Raw genomic sequence first — 13,301 nt, 5'->3', positions numbered from 1 at the left:
ACCCACCTTAGAAAACCAACAATGACTGTAAGTGAAATGTCTTTTAAAAAGATCATTCTCTTCCATGTTAGTATCTTTAAAGACTTCCCTGGGATTAACAACTAAATATTAAATGTACATAATAATTACAAAACAAACATGTTCCTCAAATTGTATGTACACTGATTGTATCTGAGTCCTATGAATCCAGAATGAAAGGACTTTTTATCTTTGCTTGTAAATCTGAATCGTATACTTCTTTCCTTAAATCGTTTATTGATTTCAATTAAGGATCATCCAATTCCATGAAGTTATTACCCACTGAAATTCTATGATTTTAGTACTGTCATCAAGTTGATTACTGAAACAGTTTTCAGTGAGGTTAACCCTCACTGTCCTGTTTTCTTTTGTGCAACTTTGAAGACTGAATATGAGAGAATGTAATGTTATATAGGCCCAGAAAGAGAAAGCCTTTTTAAGAGGTTTGCAAGTAGCATATATTTACAGCTGACATGACATTACCTGTATATAACTTTAAGACCATTCATTTCCCCCAACAATGGTTTTTATGACATGTATGTTGAGTTTCACTGTCTTTCTCCCCACCTGGCATATTTTTCTAACTAGGTTCAAGACAAAGTTCAGAACTTTCCTCTGGGCATCTCCAACAACAGGGCCATACACGTTACTCTGAGGTAATGTGATCTACTTATTACCGCATTCAAAACCTTGCAGGATCTGATTATTTTAGAAATGTTACTTGACTGTTTTAGCACCCACACTTGAATAAACTCTAGGAATAGTGGTCAGAAAGTGAATGACCTACTGTCCCTTTTTATATCTAAGTAATAGTCTCTTATATTGCTGTGAATAATAGGCCTGACTATACTTCTGGGTGATCAATGATAAAATATTCTTAGATAACAGGAAAACTAGCATTAAAAACAATATTATAAAAGAAACATAGCTTTGTGCTATGTGCTATGAAATATAAAAATATTTCAGGGTTAAAGTATCACTGCAAGAATTGAGGGACTTCCTCCCTAACCCCACTCCAAATACATACCAATGATAAAATTTAGAGAGAAAATTACAAACACATAGCCATGAAAAATACTAGTTAAATATCTCTGTAGACAAAAACAAATGGAAACTCGTAGCCCCAATGAGAGCTTAAGGTATAGGCCTACTGGACTCCACACCTACAAGTAGGCAGTAATCGAGAAGTAGGACTTTCACAGAGTACTCACATGAGAACTAAAAGTCTCTACAAAAAGCCTGGGATCAGAGCCAAGCTCAGTGCTTGAAACCAACAGTTACAGTGGGATTCAACCACCTGTTGGGGGAGGGGGGAGTAAAAAGTGAAAAGGCCACTCACTACCTGAGGCCATAGCTTATAAAATATCATGTATCTGAGATGGTAAGAGGCCATGGTTTCAGCGCCACAGCTGAGACCAGGCCAAGCGATCTGCAGGCTTGGTAGCTGGATCTGCAGTGGCCCCAATATAACCTCAGGAGGGAGCCCTAAGCTGCCTATAGGAGTAAAAGCCACTGTGAAGCCCCTAGGGAGGGCTGCATGAAAAGGAGAGAGAACCGCCCACTCAAGATAAACTTGTAAACTAAAATTTTACTGACAGAAATATAACATTTTAATTATAAAAGAAAAATTATTGCCTTCAAGTTGAATCGCCTATGTGCAGTTCTTTATAGTAATCTCAAAGTCTAAAATATTTTTATATTACCACAATAGGAGGTTTTCAGTAGACACACAACCTATACAATGGCACATATGCATCCTGCTTTAATGGTCTATCACAACTTCTGGGTACAATTTTAATTAAATAAATCTTGTGGCTCATATTATCAAAGCTGACATAGCCCAAATCATCTTAGGTTCTCAACTTCTAGAAATTTCCTGTTGCTGACCTTGATGACCTTAGGAAATCATTCATAGTAATCTCAAATCATGCTTACTGTAGTTCTAAGACAACTGTTAACTATGATGGCTTGGGTCTTCTCTAGGGTGGATTTAGTACATATCTGAAGACCATGAAAACAAGAAGGCCCAGTATATTTTCTTTTTAATAGCTTTATTGAGGTATAACTGATCCATAAAGAATTGTGGGGTTTTTTTGAGTAACCCTACTACTGAACCAACAAGTAAGTACTTCCCTTGTGCATTTTATTTTAAGGCATTTCACAGCAATAATTTAGAGGGAATATATATTCAGCGGTAATCCAAAAGAAGATTGCGAATGAAGTTGATAGTATTTAAGAATTATGGTTTTGGCTTTACATAAGAATAACATTTCCACGGAGTACTATTATCCAAAAACTTAACAGGCTGTTTCATAACCCCGTTGTTAGACATAAATAAAACAGGGTGGATGACCATCTGCTAGAAGACCTATAGAAGAGATTCCTATATGAGGAAATATTGGTGAGATCTCTTCAAACTTCAGGATTCTATTACCGGTTCTTAAATTTTTTTTTTGTTTTTTCATTTAACATGGAATTTTTAACATTTCTGACTTCAGTACAATTTCTTTCCTGTACCAGGATTTTTTAAAAAAAGATTTATTTATTTATTTGATAGAGAAAGAGAGAGAGAGAAAAAACATGCGCGTGCAGGGAAAGGGGCAAAAGGAGAGAGAGAATCTCAAGCAGACCCTGCTCAGTGGGGCTCCATCTCACAATCCTGAGATTATGAACTCTGTTGAAATCAAGAGTTGGATGCTCAACCGACTGAGCCACCCAGGCGCCCCCGTACCAGGATTACTCAAAACAACAACAGCTAGATATAAAAATCATCAACATTAAGATCTACTTCTTTTCCTCAGTTGCCTATGGAATCACAAAAGGTAAAGTCAAAAAGATCGGCAATTATTCAGTCTAAAGGAAAGCAATACTTATTAGGAGCTATGTAGAGGTGGCAGAGGTATCTAGTAAAAAAGGATGACTTGGCATCCCTGATTGATAAAGAGCCAAACTACTGGTGCATAAATAGAGCTGCGTCTAGAAATCTCCTTTAAAACTATTTAATTAAAGCTATAATAGTCAAAATAGATGACAGTAGAGAATACAGTAACTATTTCATAGCTAGCAATATATTTGATGGATGAGTTTCAGAATACATAGAATGGGCAACCTCAAAGTTAAAATTATAAACTAGGAATACTGGTGAACTTGGTTAAAGCAACATTAAAAACTGAACAAGAATTATCAAATATAACAGCAAAAGTAAATAACCCATTTGAATCAAGCTGATTACTTGAAAACACCCTTACTAGCAGACAGCTCTCTATGTACGGACATTGAGAACCCATTGTCCCTAGAACAGTAACATGGACTATACTAATAGCCTTTATAGGACAAAGAAAAGAATGGAAAAATGTACAGATAATTAACTAGGAAGATGATATCTAGCAAAACTGGAACAATCTAAAAACAAAACAAAGCAACAAAAACTACGCTTAGTTAAAATACAGAAACAAACAAGCAAAAAAAAAAAAAAACAAAACAAAAACTACAAACTATGTCCCTGACAAAACAGAAATAGTAATAAGTGATTTTACCCAAAAATATTTAGATATATCTATACAACACAGAAATGTTAATTCTCTAAGCCTGTGCTTTCCAAAGTGGTAGCCATTAGCCATATTTAAGCACTCGAATGTGCTAGTACAATTCAGAAACCAAATTTTTAATTTTATTTGATTAATTTATTTTAAAATTTAAAACATGATACTTGATTCAGTTACTAGAAAGTTTTAAGTGTGCTTGGAAGATTTTGGGTACATGAATCCACTCATTAGCAATATATTTTATGAAATCTCAATGCAGATCAAGTACTTTCGATCAAAATTTAGTATCTGAATTGAACGGTACTTGAAGTATAAATGTAAAATACATACCAGATTTTGAAGATAGTAAAAAAGCTAGAATGTGAACTATTTCATTAATAATTATTTAAAATGTGATACATGTTGAAGTACTTTTGATACATTGCATTAAATATATTATTAAAATTAATTTAATCTGCTTCTTTTTTATTTTTTAAATGTAGTTTTTAGAAAATTTTAAATTACATATGTGGCTTGTATTATATATCTATTACACAGTGCTGCTCTAAGGGATCAACGGCTTGAAAAAGTGTCAAATGCTCCAAATTTCAAATTTCTGTCAGTCAGGATTTCTAAGTAAAATATTACTTAACTCCTAATGTCACAAATATTACTTTAGGCTACTCAGAATTTGTGTATTTATATATTCCAAAGTCATCTGTATCCTCTTCACACAGAGGATTGTTACAAATCATTAAGGTATTCCTCTGAGTTATTACAAACTGTGGTAATGTTTAATGGTTATCCCATCATCCAGAATGAGTAATCAAGTATCTGAAGGACACTGAATCATCAAAGACTTACTGATTCTTTTATACTCAGATTCTCTCACTGATTCGGTAAATAATGCTTTTGCGTCTGTGAGAGCTAAATAAGGATCTTTAGTATAGCTAAGATGTTAATAACACTAATTTTATGGGACAATTATATTTATATATGTGTGTGTATCTGCACATATATATTATATGTTATTATATAATATATATAATACACAATATATGTGATATATAATTCCTTATATAAGCATATAAAACGTATATGCTTATAAATTTTCTCCTGGAAGAAAAACATCAGAACTATATGTCTTTACAGTGCTTTTCCAACCTTTTTCATATCATGGCATTTCACAGAAAATTATATTTGTAAAGACACACTGGAGTAATCTGTTAAGTCCGCTCAAGAGAGGACATCACTATCTAAGCACAGTTGCTTATAGCACATCAATTGGGAAGCCTAGTTTTAGAGGTCCCCACAAAACACTGCAAAAGTCTCTGACCCATATTTTATTTTCACCTGATTCATATTTTATTTTTATTTATGCCTACAGTTGTGAAAATACAACCCCTCAAAATTTTTAATGACAATATCCAAATCTCCACAAGATGGAGATATTACTCCATTACCATTTTTACTTGTAGTTATTGCATTTTTCCACATTTCCTTCCCCCTACGTACTTCCTACTTTCTCTCCTCAGTGGTATTCTCAGGTATCGTCCCTATCGCTAGCATTTATTCTGGTTCCTCTCCCATTCTGCTTTAACTAGCTTTATTATAGAAGTATTATATAATGAAAACTTGTTTTTAGCATTAAAAGCAGGCAAATTAATTATTTTATTCTAGCTCAGTATTTTTCTACCTCTCTAAAGTTAAGATAATCTTTATATATTGTTCTCCTCTGGGTAAGAAAAATCTTTAAAAAATTTGCTACCCACAAAGTAACAAGCATTCTAAAGTCGTTTACCAGAATACATTACTTTGTAAGGCTATAGATTTACTTCATGTTGATATTGCTCCAAACTTCTCTGCAACTCTTTTTTGAGAACAGTCCTTAAGCTAGTTTATGAAACTTACATGAAATTTACATCCAGATTTCTTTATCAGACCAAACTATATTTACCCAAGCTTGCTAACCCAATTTAGTCGCCAACTTTGGCTCCCAATCTCTATTAGCTATAGCTGAAAATCAAATCCATCTGAAAGACTTACTATTAATGAGAATCATCTGCCAAATATGCTGCAGGCTTTGAAGGTGATTCAAAATAAGAAGTTTCAACAATAGTTTGAGAGATGGCAATATTGCTGAAAACCTCTGACACTTTCCACAATAACTAATTTCAAGATCAATCTAATTTACTCTAAGTTGAACCTCATATACTACTTCCAAAGGCATGATACAAAAAAATGACACGTTAATTCTAACTACTATAGAATTATATAGCATGGTAATCATTTGAACTTTATCAAATGTCCAAACCAAAATTCCTAAACATAGAAGTCTATTTCCTACCGTAGATAAAAGATTCTTTAAAAAATACCATAAGGTAGGATATAATCAACTACAAGTAAAATCAAAATTTCTAACCATCCTACATTATACATATATGTTAACTTTCTTAAATCAAATCAGAAACCAACTTTTAACAAAAAACACAACTTAAAGTCAGAAAATAACCTAAATACTAATATTTATCTGTTAACTCAAAGTGTGGTCGTTGAAAATAACTAATTAGATATATATTTTTTTAATTTCTAAAAGTCAGAGGCTTCTTGGTAATGTACAACTTCAGTTGGTCATGGGATAGCTTCCTTAACTTGACCCATTTTGATGTGGTATGAATAAAGTCCTCAAAAATTGACTAGAAATAAGAAGTCTCAGGGCGCCTGGGTGGCACAGCGGTTAAGCGTCTGCCTTCGACTCAGGGTGTGATCCCGACGTTGTGGGATCGAGCCCCACGTCAGGCTTCTCTGCTGGGAGCCTGCTTCTTCCTCTCCCACTCCCCCTGCTTGTGTTCCCTCTCTCACTGGCTGTCTCTATCTCTGTCAAATAAATAAATAAAATCTTAAAAAAAAAAAGAAAGAAATAAGAAGTCTCTACCTTCCTTAGTAGGCATGTATATGACCCTATGATTTCTATGTGATCTGTTCAGACTGTCCCAGTAAATGACAATGATCTTTCTGGTCTTAACTTGTTTTGACTACTGTTCATTAGTCTCATTTGGCTTTTTAAAATTCTTGTGCCTTCTATAACCAGGAGTTGCATGTATTCCAGAATTTGTTTAACTAAGGAAATTATTCCCTCTTAGAATTCTAGTGTTTGCTCTCAGTGGCATTTTAATTTTGCTTCTTTTCCATTTTAATACTACTGTTTATACTATGACATACCCTCTATTTAATACTTGATCTTAGACTCTTATCTTCAACAATTACTCTTTACATTTAACAATTCAAATTCTATTAGCTGACTGTGTAGCAACACAGAGCTTTATGCTTACTGCCTCACTGGCACTAAAATGGGTGTCTAATAATGAAACTTTGTTTTAAACACATATTCTCTCTAACCAGAAATGTAGAATGTGGCATACCCTTGCTTTTGCAACATGCTCAATATGAGATTTCAGTTGGTGGATGACATGAATCAGAAACACTTAATCCTGACCTTACTTTAGTATTAACAAGGACGGGAATGAGACCCAGATTCTAGATTAAATTTCTAATTAAGTCCTAATGACATTCTTCAACAAAAATTTTAGTAAATAGAAGTAAAAAACCAAAATATTTAGCTTTTAAAACAGAATACTGACATGTTACTTAAAACACAGTAATCATTTCATCTGGGCTTGAGAAAAGAACGGAAGGCTTCAGGGAGACCCTTACCATGGAGATAAAGGAGTTAAAAAACAGAAATGAAAAGTGCAATAACTGGGATTGGAAACAGGCTTGATGCAATGAACACAAGGCTGGAAGAATCAGAGGAACAAATAAGTGATACAGACAACAGAAAAATGGAAAATAATGAAGCTCAACAAAAGAGAGAATTATGGAACACGATAATAGACTTAGGGAACTCAGTGACTCCATCAAACAGAATAACATTGGTATCATAGGAGTCCCAGAAGAAGAAGAGAGACAAAAGGAGGCAGAAAATTTATTTGAAGAAATAACAGGTGAAAAATTCCCTAATCTGGAGAAGGAAACAGATATCCAGATTCAGGAGGCACAGAGAACTCCCACCAAAATCAACAAAAGTGGGCCAACACCAAGACATATTGTAATTACATTTGCAAAATATAGTGATAAAGAAAAAAATCTTAAAAAGAGCAAAACAAAAGTCCCTAACTTACAAGGGAAGACCCACAAGACTAGCTGCAGATTTCTCAACAGACACTTGGCAAGCCAGAAGGGAGTAGCATGATATACTCAAAGTGCTGAAGAGGAAAAATCTGCAGCCAAGAATACTCTATCCAGCAAAGCTGTCATTCAGAATAGAAGGAAAGATAAATATTTTCCCAGATAAACAAAAACTAAACAAGTTTGTGACCACTAAATCAGCCATGCAAGGAATATTAAAGGGGACTCTTGGAGTGCAAAGGAAAGACCAAAAGTGACCAAAAAAGGAACAAAGAAAATCTCCAGAAACAATGACAAAACAAGTAATAAAATGGCACTAAATACATAGCTATCAATATTACTCTGAATGTAAATGGACTAAATGCTTCAATCAAAAGACAGGGTATCAGAATGGATAAAAAACCAAGACCCATTTATATGCTGCCTATGAGAGACTCATTTTAGACCTAAAGACACCTGCACACTGAAAGTGAGGGGATGGAGAAAGATTTATCACGCAAATAGATGTCAAAAGAAAGCCAGAGTAGTGATAGACAAACTACTTCAAAACTAAGACTGTAACAAGTGATGAAGAAGGGCACTGTATTATAATAAAAGGAACAATCAAACAAGAAGATCTAATAATTATAAATATTTATGCACCCAACATGGGAGCACCCAAATATATAAAATAATAACAAACATAAAGGAAATAAGAGATAATAATACAACTACAGTAGGGGACTTTAACACACCACTTACATCATCTGAACAGAAAATGAAGAAACAATGGCTTTGAATGACACACTGGGGGATGCCTGGGTGGCATCTGCCTTTGGCTCAGGTCATGATCCCAGGGTCCTGGGATCAAGTCCTGCATTGGGCTCCTTGTTCAGCAGGGAGCCTGCTTCTCCCTCTGCCTGCCACTCCCTCTGCTTGTGCTCTTGCACTCTCTTCTCTCTTTGACAAATAAATAAATTAAATCTTTAAAAAAAAGTTAATGACACACTGGACCAGATGGACTTAATAACAGATATATTCAGAACATTCTATCCTAAAACAGCAGAAAACACATTGTTTTCAAGGGCACATGGGGCAGTCTCCAGAACAGATCACGTTCTAAATCACAGATCAGGCCTCAACAAGTACAAAAAAGATTGAGATCATGCCATGTACATTTTCTGACCAAAACACTATGAAAAATGAAGTCAACCACAAGAAAAAATTTGGAAAGACTTTCCACTCTTCCTAGTGAACTTACCCAGTTTTGTGGCTTCAAACTGCCTTCTAAGTGCCAACGACTCCTAAATTTATATCTACAGCTCAAATCTTTCTCCTTATAACTCCAGACTTGCATAACCAACTGTCTATATGTCAAATCCACTTGAATATTTAACAGACACCTTAAATTTAGCATGACCAAAACCAAATTTCTGATTTTCCCCCAACCAGACCTGCTTCTATACCAGGCTTCTCCATCTCAGTAGTAGCAACTGCAGTTAGACAAGAATTTAGTTAATTACTGAGGCCAAAAGCTTTAGAATTATCCTCAACTTCTTCCCCCTCCCATCCCACATTCAAACAATCAGTAAAATTCTGTCAGCTCTTTGTTCCAATTCAATCTAGAATTTCACCAGATCCACTCTACATTCTATACAATTATCTCACTAAGTAATTAATGAATACATACAGTCCTCAACACAATAATCATTCTGAAATTTAAGTCAAATCATGTACCTCTTCAGTTTAACCCAACATGGATCCCCAACTTACTTATATGTAATAGCCAAAGTCCATGACTCTGATCTCATCTCATGTTACTGTCCCCCTGGTTCACCCTGCTTCAGCCATACTAGCTGCCTCACTATTCCTCCAACATCATGCAAGCTCTTGCCTCAAGACCTTAGCATTTACTGTCTGCCCAACTTGTCAACATGACTCATGCCCTTACTTCCTTCAGAGGCCTTTTCTGACCACCTGACATTTATATTTACTTATTTGGTTGTTTCCAATTATTTCCCCCCTACTAAAATATGAGTTTCATGAGGCCAGGGGGTTTTGGTTTTTTTATACCAGCCAATTCCCAGTGCTTAAAATTTAGCAGGCACCAAATAAATTTCTGTTGAATTAACAACAAAACTGATGAGTGTATAGAGCCAGGTTACAACTCTGAGTAACCTATTTACTTTGTCCTGGTCCCTCATGTCTGGCTAGTCAGCAAAATACTGATTGGCTCCAGTCTGAAAATTACACATTAAGAACCAAAAATTTGTCTCTGTCAATTTATCTCTGTCAAATTTCTGGTCCCCTGAAAGTCTTTCAAGAAAGTTAAGATTCAATGTAATGTAAAGAACTTGTTCCAATCAGTGTCTCTGCTTGGGTAGGATAAAATTTCTTCTGGCATTCCTTCCAATTTAACACTGCCAGGTAGAGAAACACAGGTTAAAACAATTTTCTGGATCCTTTCAAATTCTATCTTGACACAGAATCTTCTTGATTATCTGTGCTTCTTTATTTTCCCATCCTTGCCCATACAGTTAAGTGCTCTGGTTATTCATACTGCCTAATTAAGTCTGAAATTAAACTGCATGAAATTATAAATGAAAATTTTATGAGGGATCATATGCAAGCTAGATTACATAATCTAAAATTTAAACTACTGCTATTAAATTTCTGTATTCTTTTGAAAGGCCTTAATTTTCCATGAGTAACTGGAAAGCATCTTCAAGATCTTTGGACAGGTTATGTATTACAAGCCTCTCTAGGGGCCCCTGGGTGGCCTCAGTAGGTTAAGCATCTGCCTGCCTTCGGCTCAAGTCATGATCCTGGGGTCCTGCTCAGTGGAGAGTGTGCTTCTCCCTCTCCCTCTGCCCCTCCCTGTGCGCTCTCTCTTTATTTATCTCTCAGATAAATAAATAAAATCTTTTAAAAAAACTCTCCCTAGCTACAGAGCTTAATCATGATAAATTCTAAAAAGTATTCTCAATATTAAAGGCATTCTTAAAAAGTCATCAGAGTTATATTTTCACAAATGATTTTTACACATATTGTATCACCATTCACTCTGAAAATGAGGTATTTTTTGTCTCCATGAGAAGGAAATGGCACCAGGTGAAGATAATAAACATCACACAATTGTTTACATGTAAGAATCTTAAGCGTGAAATTCTTACACTTTCTAACTCTTACAAAAATGAAATTGTTAAAATCATGGTACTGGGGCAAAAGCAATTTTATATTCCACTCTTTTTCATTGAATGTAAATTTCCATTTAGTGTTAAATGCAATATTTCATACAAATTTATGATAACCTATGGGGGGAAATGTACATTTCATATCTAGTCATGAATGACACATCATATTCATATCCTGTCTAGAAATGACAATTGTTGGTAAACCTTAATTTTTTTTTTACCCACATAACTATTCAAAGCATTTTTTGAAGGGCTCCATCTGATCTTGTGAAATTCTAAGTCTTTCACCCCATAATCCTTAAATCATGAAATGCCATCTTCTCCTTGGCAGTAGGTTTCAGATAGAGACAGGGTATCTACCCTCACCACTCCCAAGGTAGGAGTAAAGAGCAACAGACGGACTTTACAAGTTAGCCTCAAGCTAAAAAAAAAAGGAAAGGAAAAGAAATGAAAGGAAAACAAAAAGAAGGAAAACAATCTTGTGCTACTGGTTGGGCTTCTCTTCCTGGAGCACCCCAAGTGCCTCCAACGCCCAGAAAATTTAATAGCTCCTTCTCTAATTCCAGGACCAACTCGGTGGAGGCTTCAAGATCCTCCAGATTTCAAAACTGTGATACGAACCCCTATCCAACAGGCTAAAAAGTCCAAAGTACGGTGCAAGAACAACTTCTGCAACACAGACGCCGACCAAAACGCATTCCTCTCTTCCGGGAAAGGAAGAGGCAAGAAAGCAACTAAAATAATAAGTGTAACCGCTTAGGTGAAAATTTGGGGGAGCCATGCCTATGCTTTCCACATTCAGGGGGCAGGAAATGAAAGGTGTAAAAGGTCTACCCATACTACTCTTCCTTCTTCCTCCAACACAGCTACGTGGAAGGATCTCCCCCAGAATGGCAGAAGTAAGAGAAGGTCTCACCACCCCAGGCTGGTCGCACCGTCCAACCTGTCACTGAGACCGGAACTTGAGAAGAGGAGCACGGCGGTGAGGGCCGGGGGGGGGGGGGCGACAAATTCTGCGGCTGGGGTTACTAAGAGACCCTGGTGGGCCCAGGTGAGGAGGGTAGCCAGAGCCCGGGATGACCAAGTGCTGGCCGGGGTGTCCGGCTCCCTCGGAGGAAACAGGGTCAAAGCCCGCCCCACCCCTCCTTTTTGCCCCGACCTGCACGTTTTTGCCCCGGAGTCGCCGAAATAGGCGCAGACTTCAGGCGGGCCGGCGGCCCCGCTTACCTGCTGCACCCCGAGGAACTGGTAGAAGTTGAGCTGCACCTCCTCCACCAAGTCAAATAACTCCAGGTCTCCGCTCTCCCAGCCGTGTGCCGGCCCTACGGCCGCCAGTAGCAGCAGCAACAACAGCAGTGGCCGCGGCGGCGGAAACCGCACTAGCCGACGCCAGCGGCGCCGAGGCAGCCGGGCCAGCCGGGAGCAGGTAGCCGTCATCGCGCTGGGCTTGGAAAGGTCACCCGCCACGCTGTGCCGTCGGCCGAGACCGGGGACGTGGCGAGCGGCGCGGGCTGCGGGGACAGTGTCTGTCAGTCAGAAGCACGGGCAGCCGCCCCGGAGGCGCCCGTCCGGCGGCCCGCCCCAGCGGCAGGGCAGGGGCGGCAGGAGCGGGCGAACGCACCGGCGGGTGGGCGGGCAGGGCCGCAGCCGGCTCTACCTTCCGCAGACCCTCAACCCCAGGCCTACAAACAGCTGTGAAGCCAGCGCCGGGCGCTGAGGTTGCAGAGGGGGAGAGGCTTCCCCTCGCCTCAGCCTATCCCAGGCCTCGCTTCCGGTGACATCACGTCTCCTAGCAACCGCGGGATGGTGGGCGGGGCCGGAAGTAGGGAAGGCGGGCGCCCCAGATCCGGGCTTTGGAGAAATGCGTTCTTGTTGCTCTTGCGCGTTGAAAGGCTATACATTTTTTCACACATTTTAAGGCACATGGAATCACGCGTGTACCTGGAACATCTCAAGTATATTTCCCCGGAAGCTTCTACCATCTTACTCTCCTCCCCCCATATTGAAAACAAGAGCATATCTTAAGACTGATTTGATTATGGCCTCTGTTACCTACATTTCATTATACTGTCAGCATAAAGATACAGGAGGAATTGAACCCACGGCCTGAAAGGGGGTATATCTAGTGAGTGGTCTATAGTGTCCTTTATAACAAAGGGGAAGCAGAAATGGAATTCAGACTAACACAAAAGTTAGACTTCTAAATTAGATTTATAGGCATAATACCATAAAATAGGCAGCTTGGTAGAATGAATAATGATGACTCAATCATGGTCTTAAGGGAAGTGCATTTTACCCACCTTAGCCTATTTCTAATTGGGGTTCCTTTCCCAATTGAGATGTTTTTAAAAGGCATAAAGGCTTAAAACCTCCTAGCTCTACATTGCTTCTGTTGAGT

The 13,301-nt window shown here is 37.9% G+C and overlaps 1 protein-coding gene across 2 annotated transcripts in view; it reads right to left on the bottom strand.

Annotated features, from left to right (window-relative positions):
- DNAJC1 (DnaJ heat shock protein family (Hsp40) member C1) overlaps nt 1–12,649 on the bottom strand; it is a 213,665-nt gene extending 201,016 nt beyond the window's left edge. Inside the window, exon 1 of one of the 2 annotated variants that reach the window (XM_040645337.1) lies at nt 12,131–12,649. In XM_040645337.1, the coding sequence (XP_040501271.1) occupies nt 12,131–12,340 (210 nt within the window). In that variant the 5' untranslated portion in view covers nt 12,341–12,649. The remainder of the gene's footprint in view (nt 1–12,130) is intronic. The other variant, XM_040645338.1, reaches the window with a different exon arrangement.
- Between the last annotated feature and the right edge of the window lie 652 nt (nt 12,650–13,301).

The sequence above is a fragment of the Ursus maritimus genome, unplaced genomic scaffold, assembly GCF_017311325.1.
Source record: "Ursus maritimus isolate PB19 unplaced genomic scaffold, ASM1731132v1 scaffold_31, whole genome shotgun sequence".
Classification (NCBI taxonomy): Eukaryota; Metazoa; Chordata; class Mammalia; order Carnivora; family Ursidae; genus Ursus; species Ursus maritimus.
The sequence above is the reverse complement of the archived record's forward strand: the minus strand, read 5'-3'. Positions and strand labels throughout refer to the sequence as shown.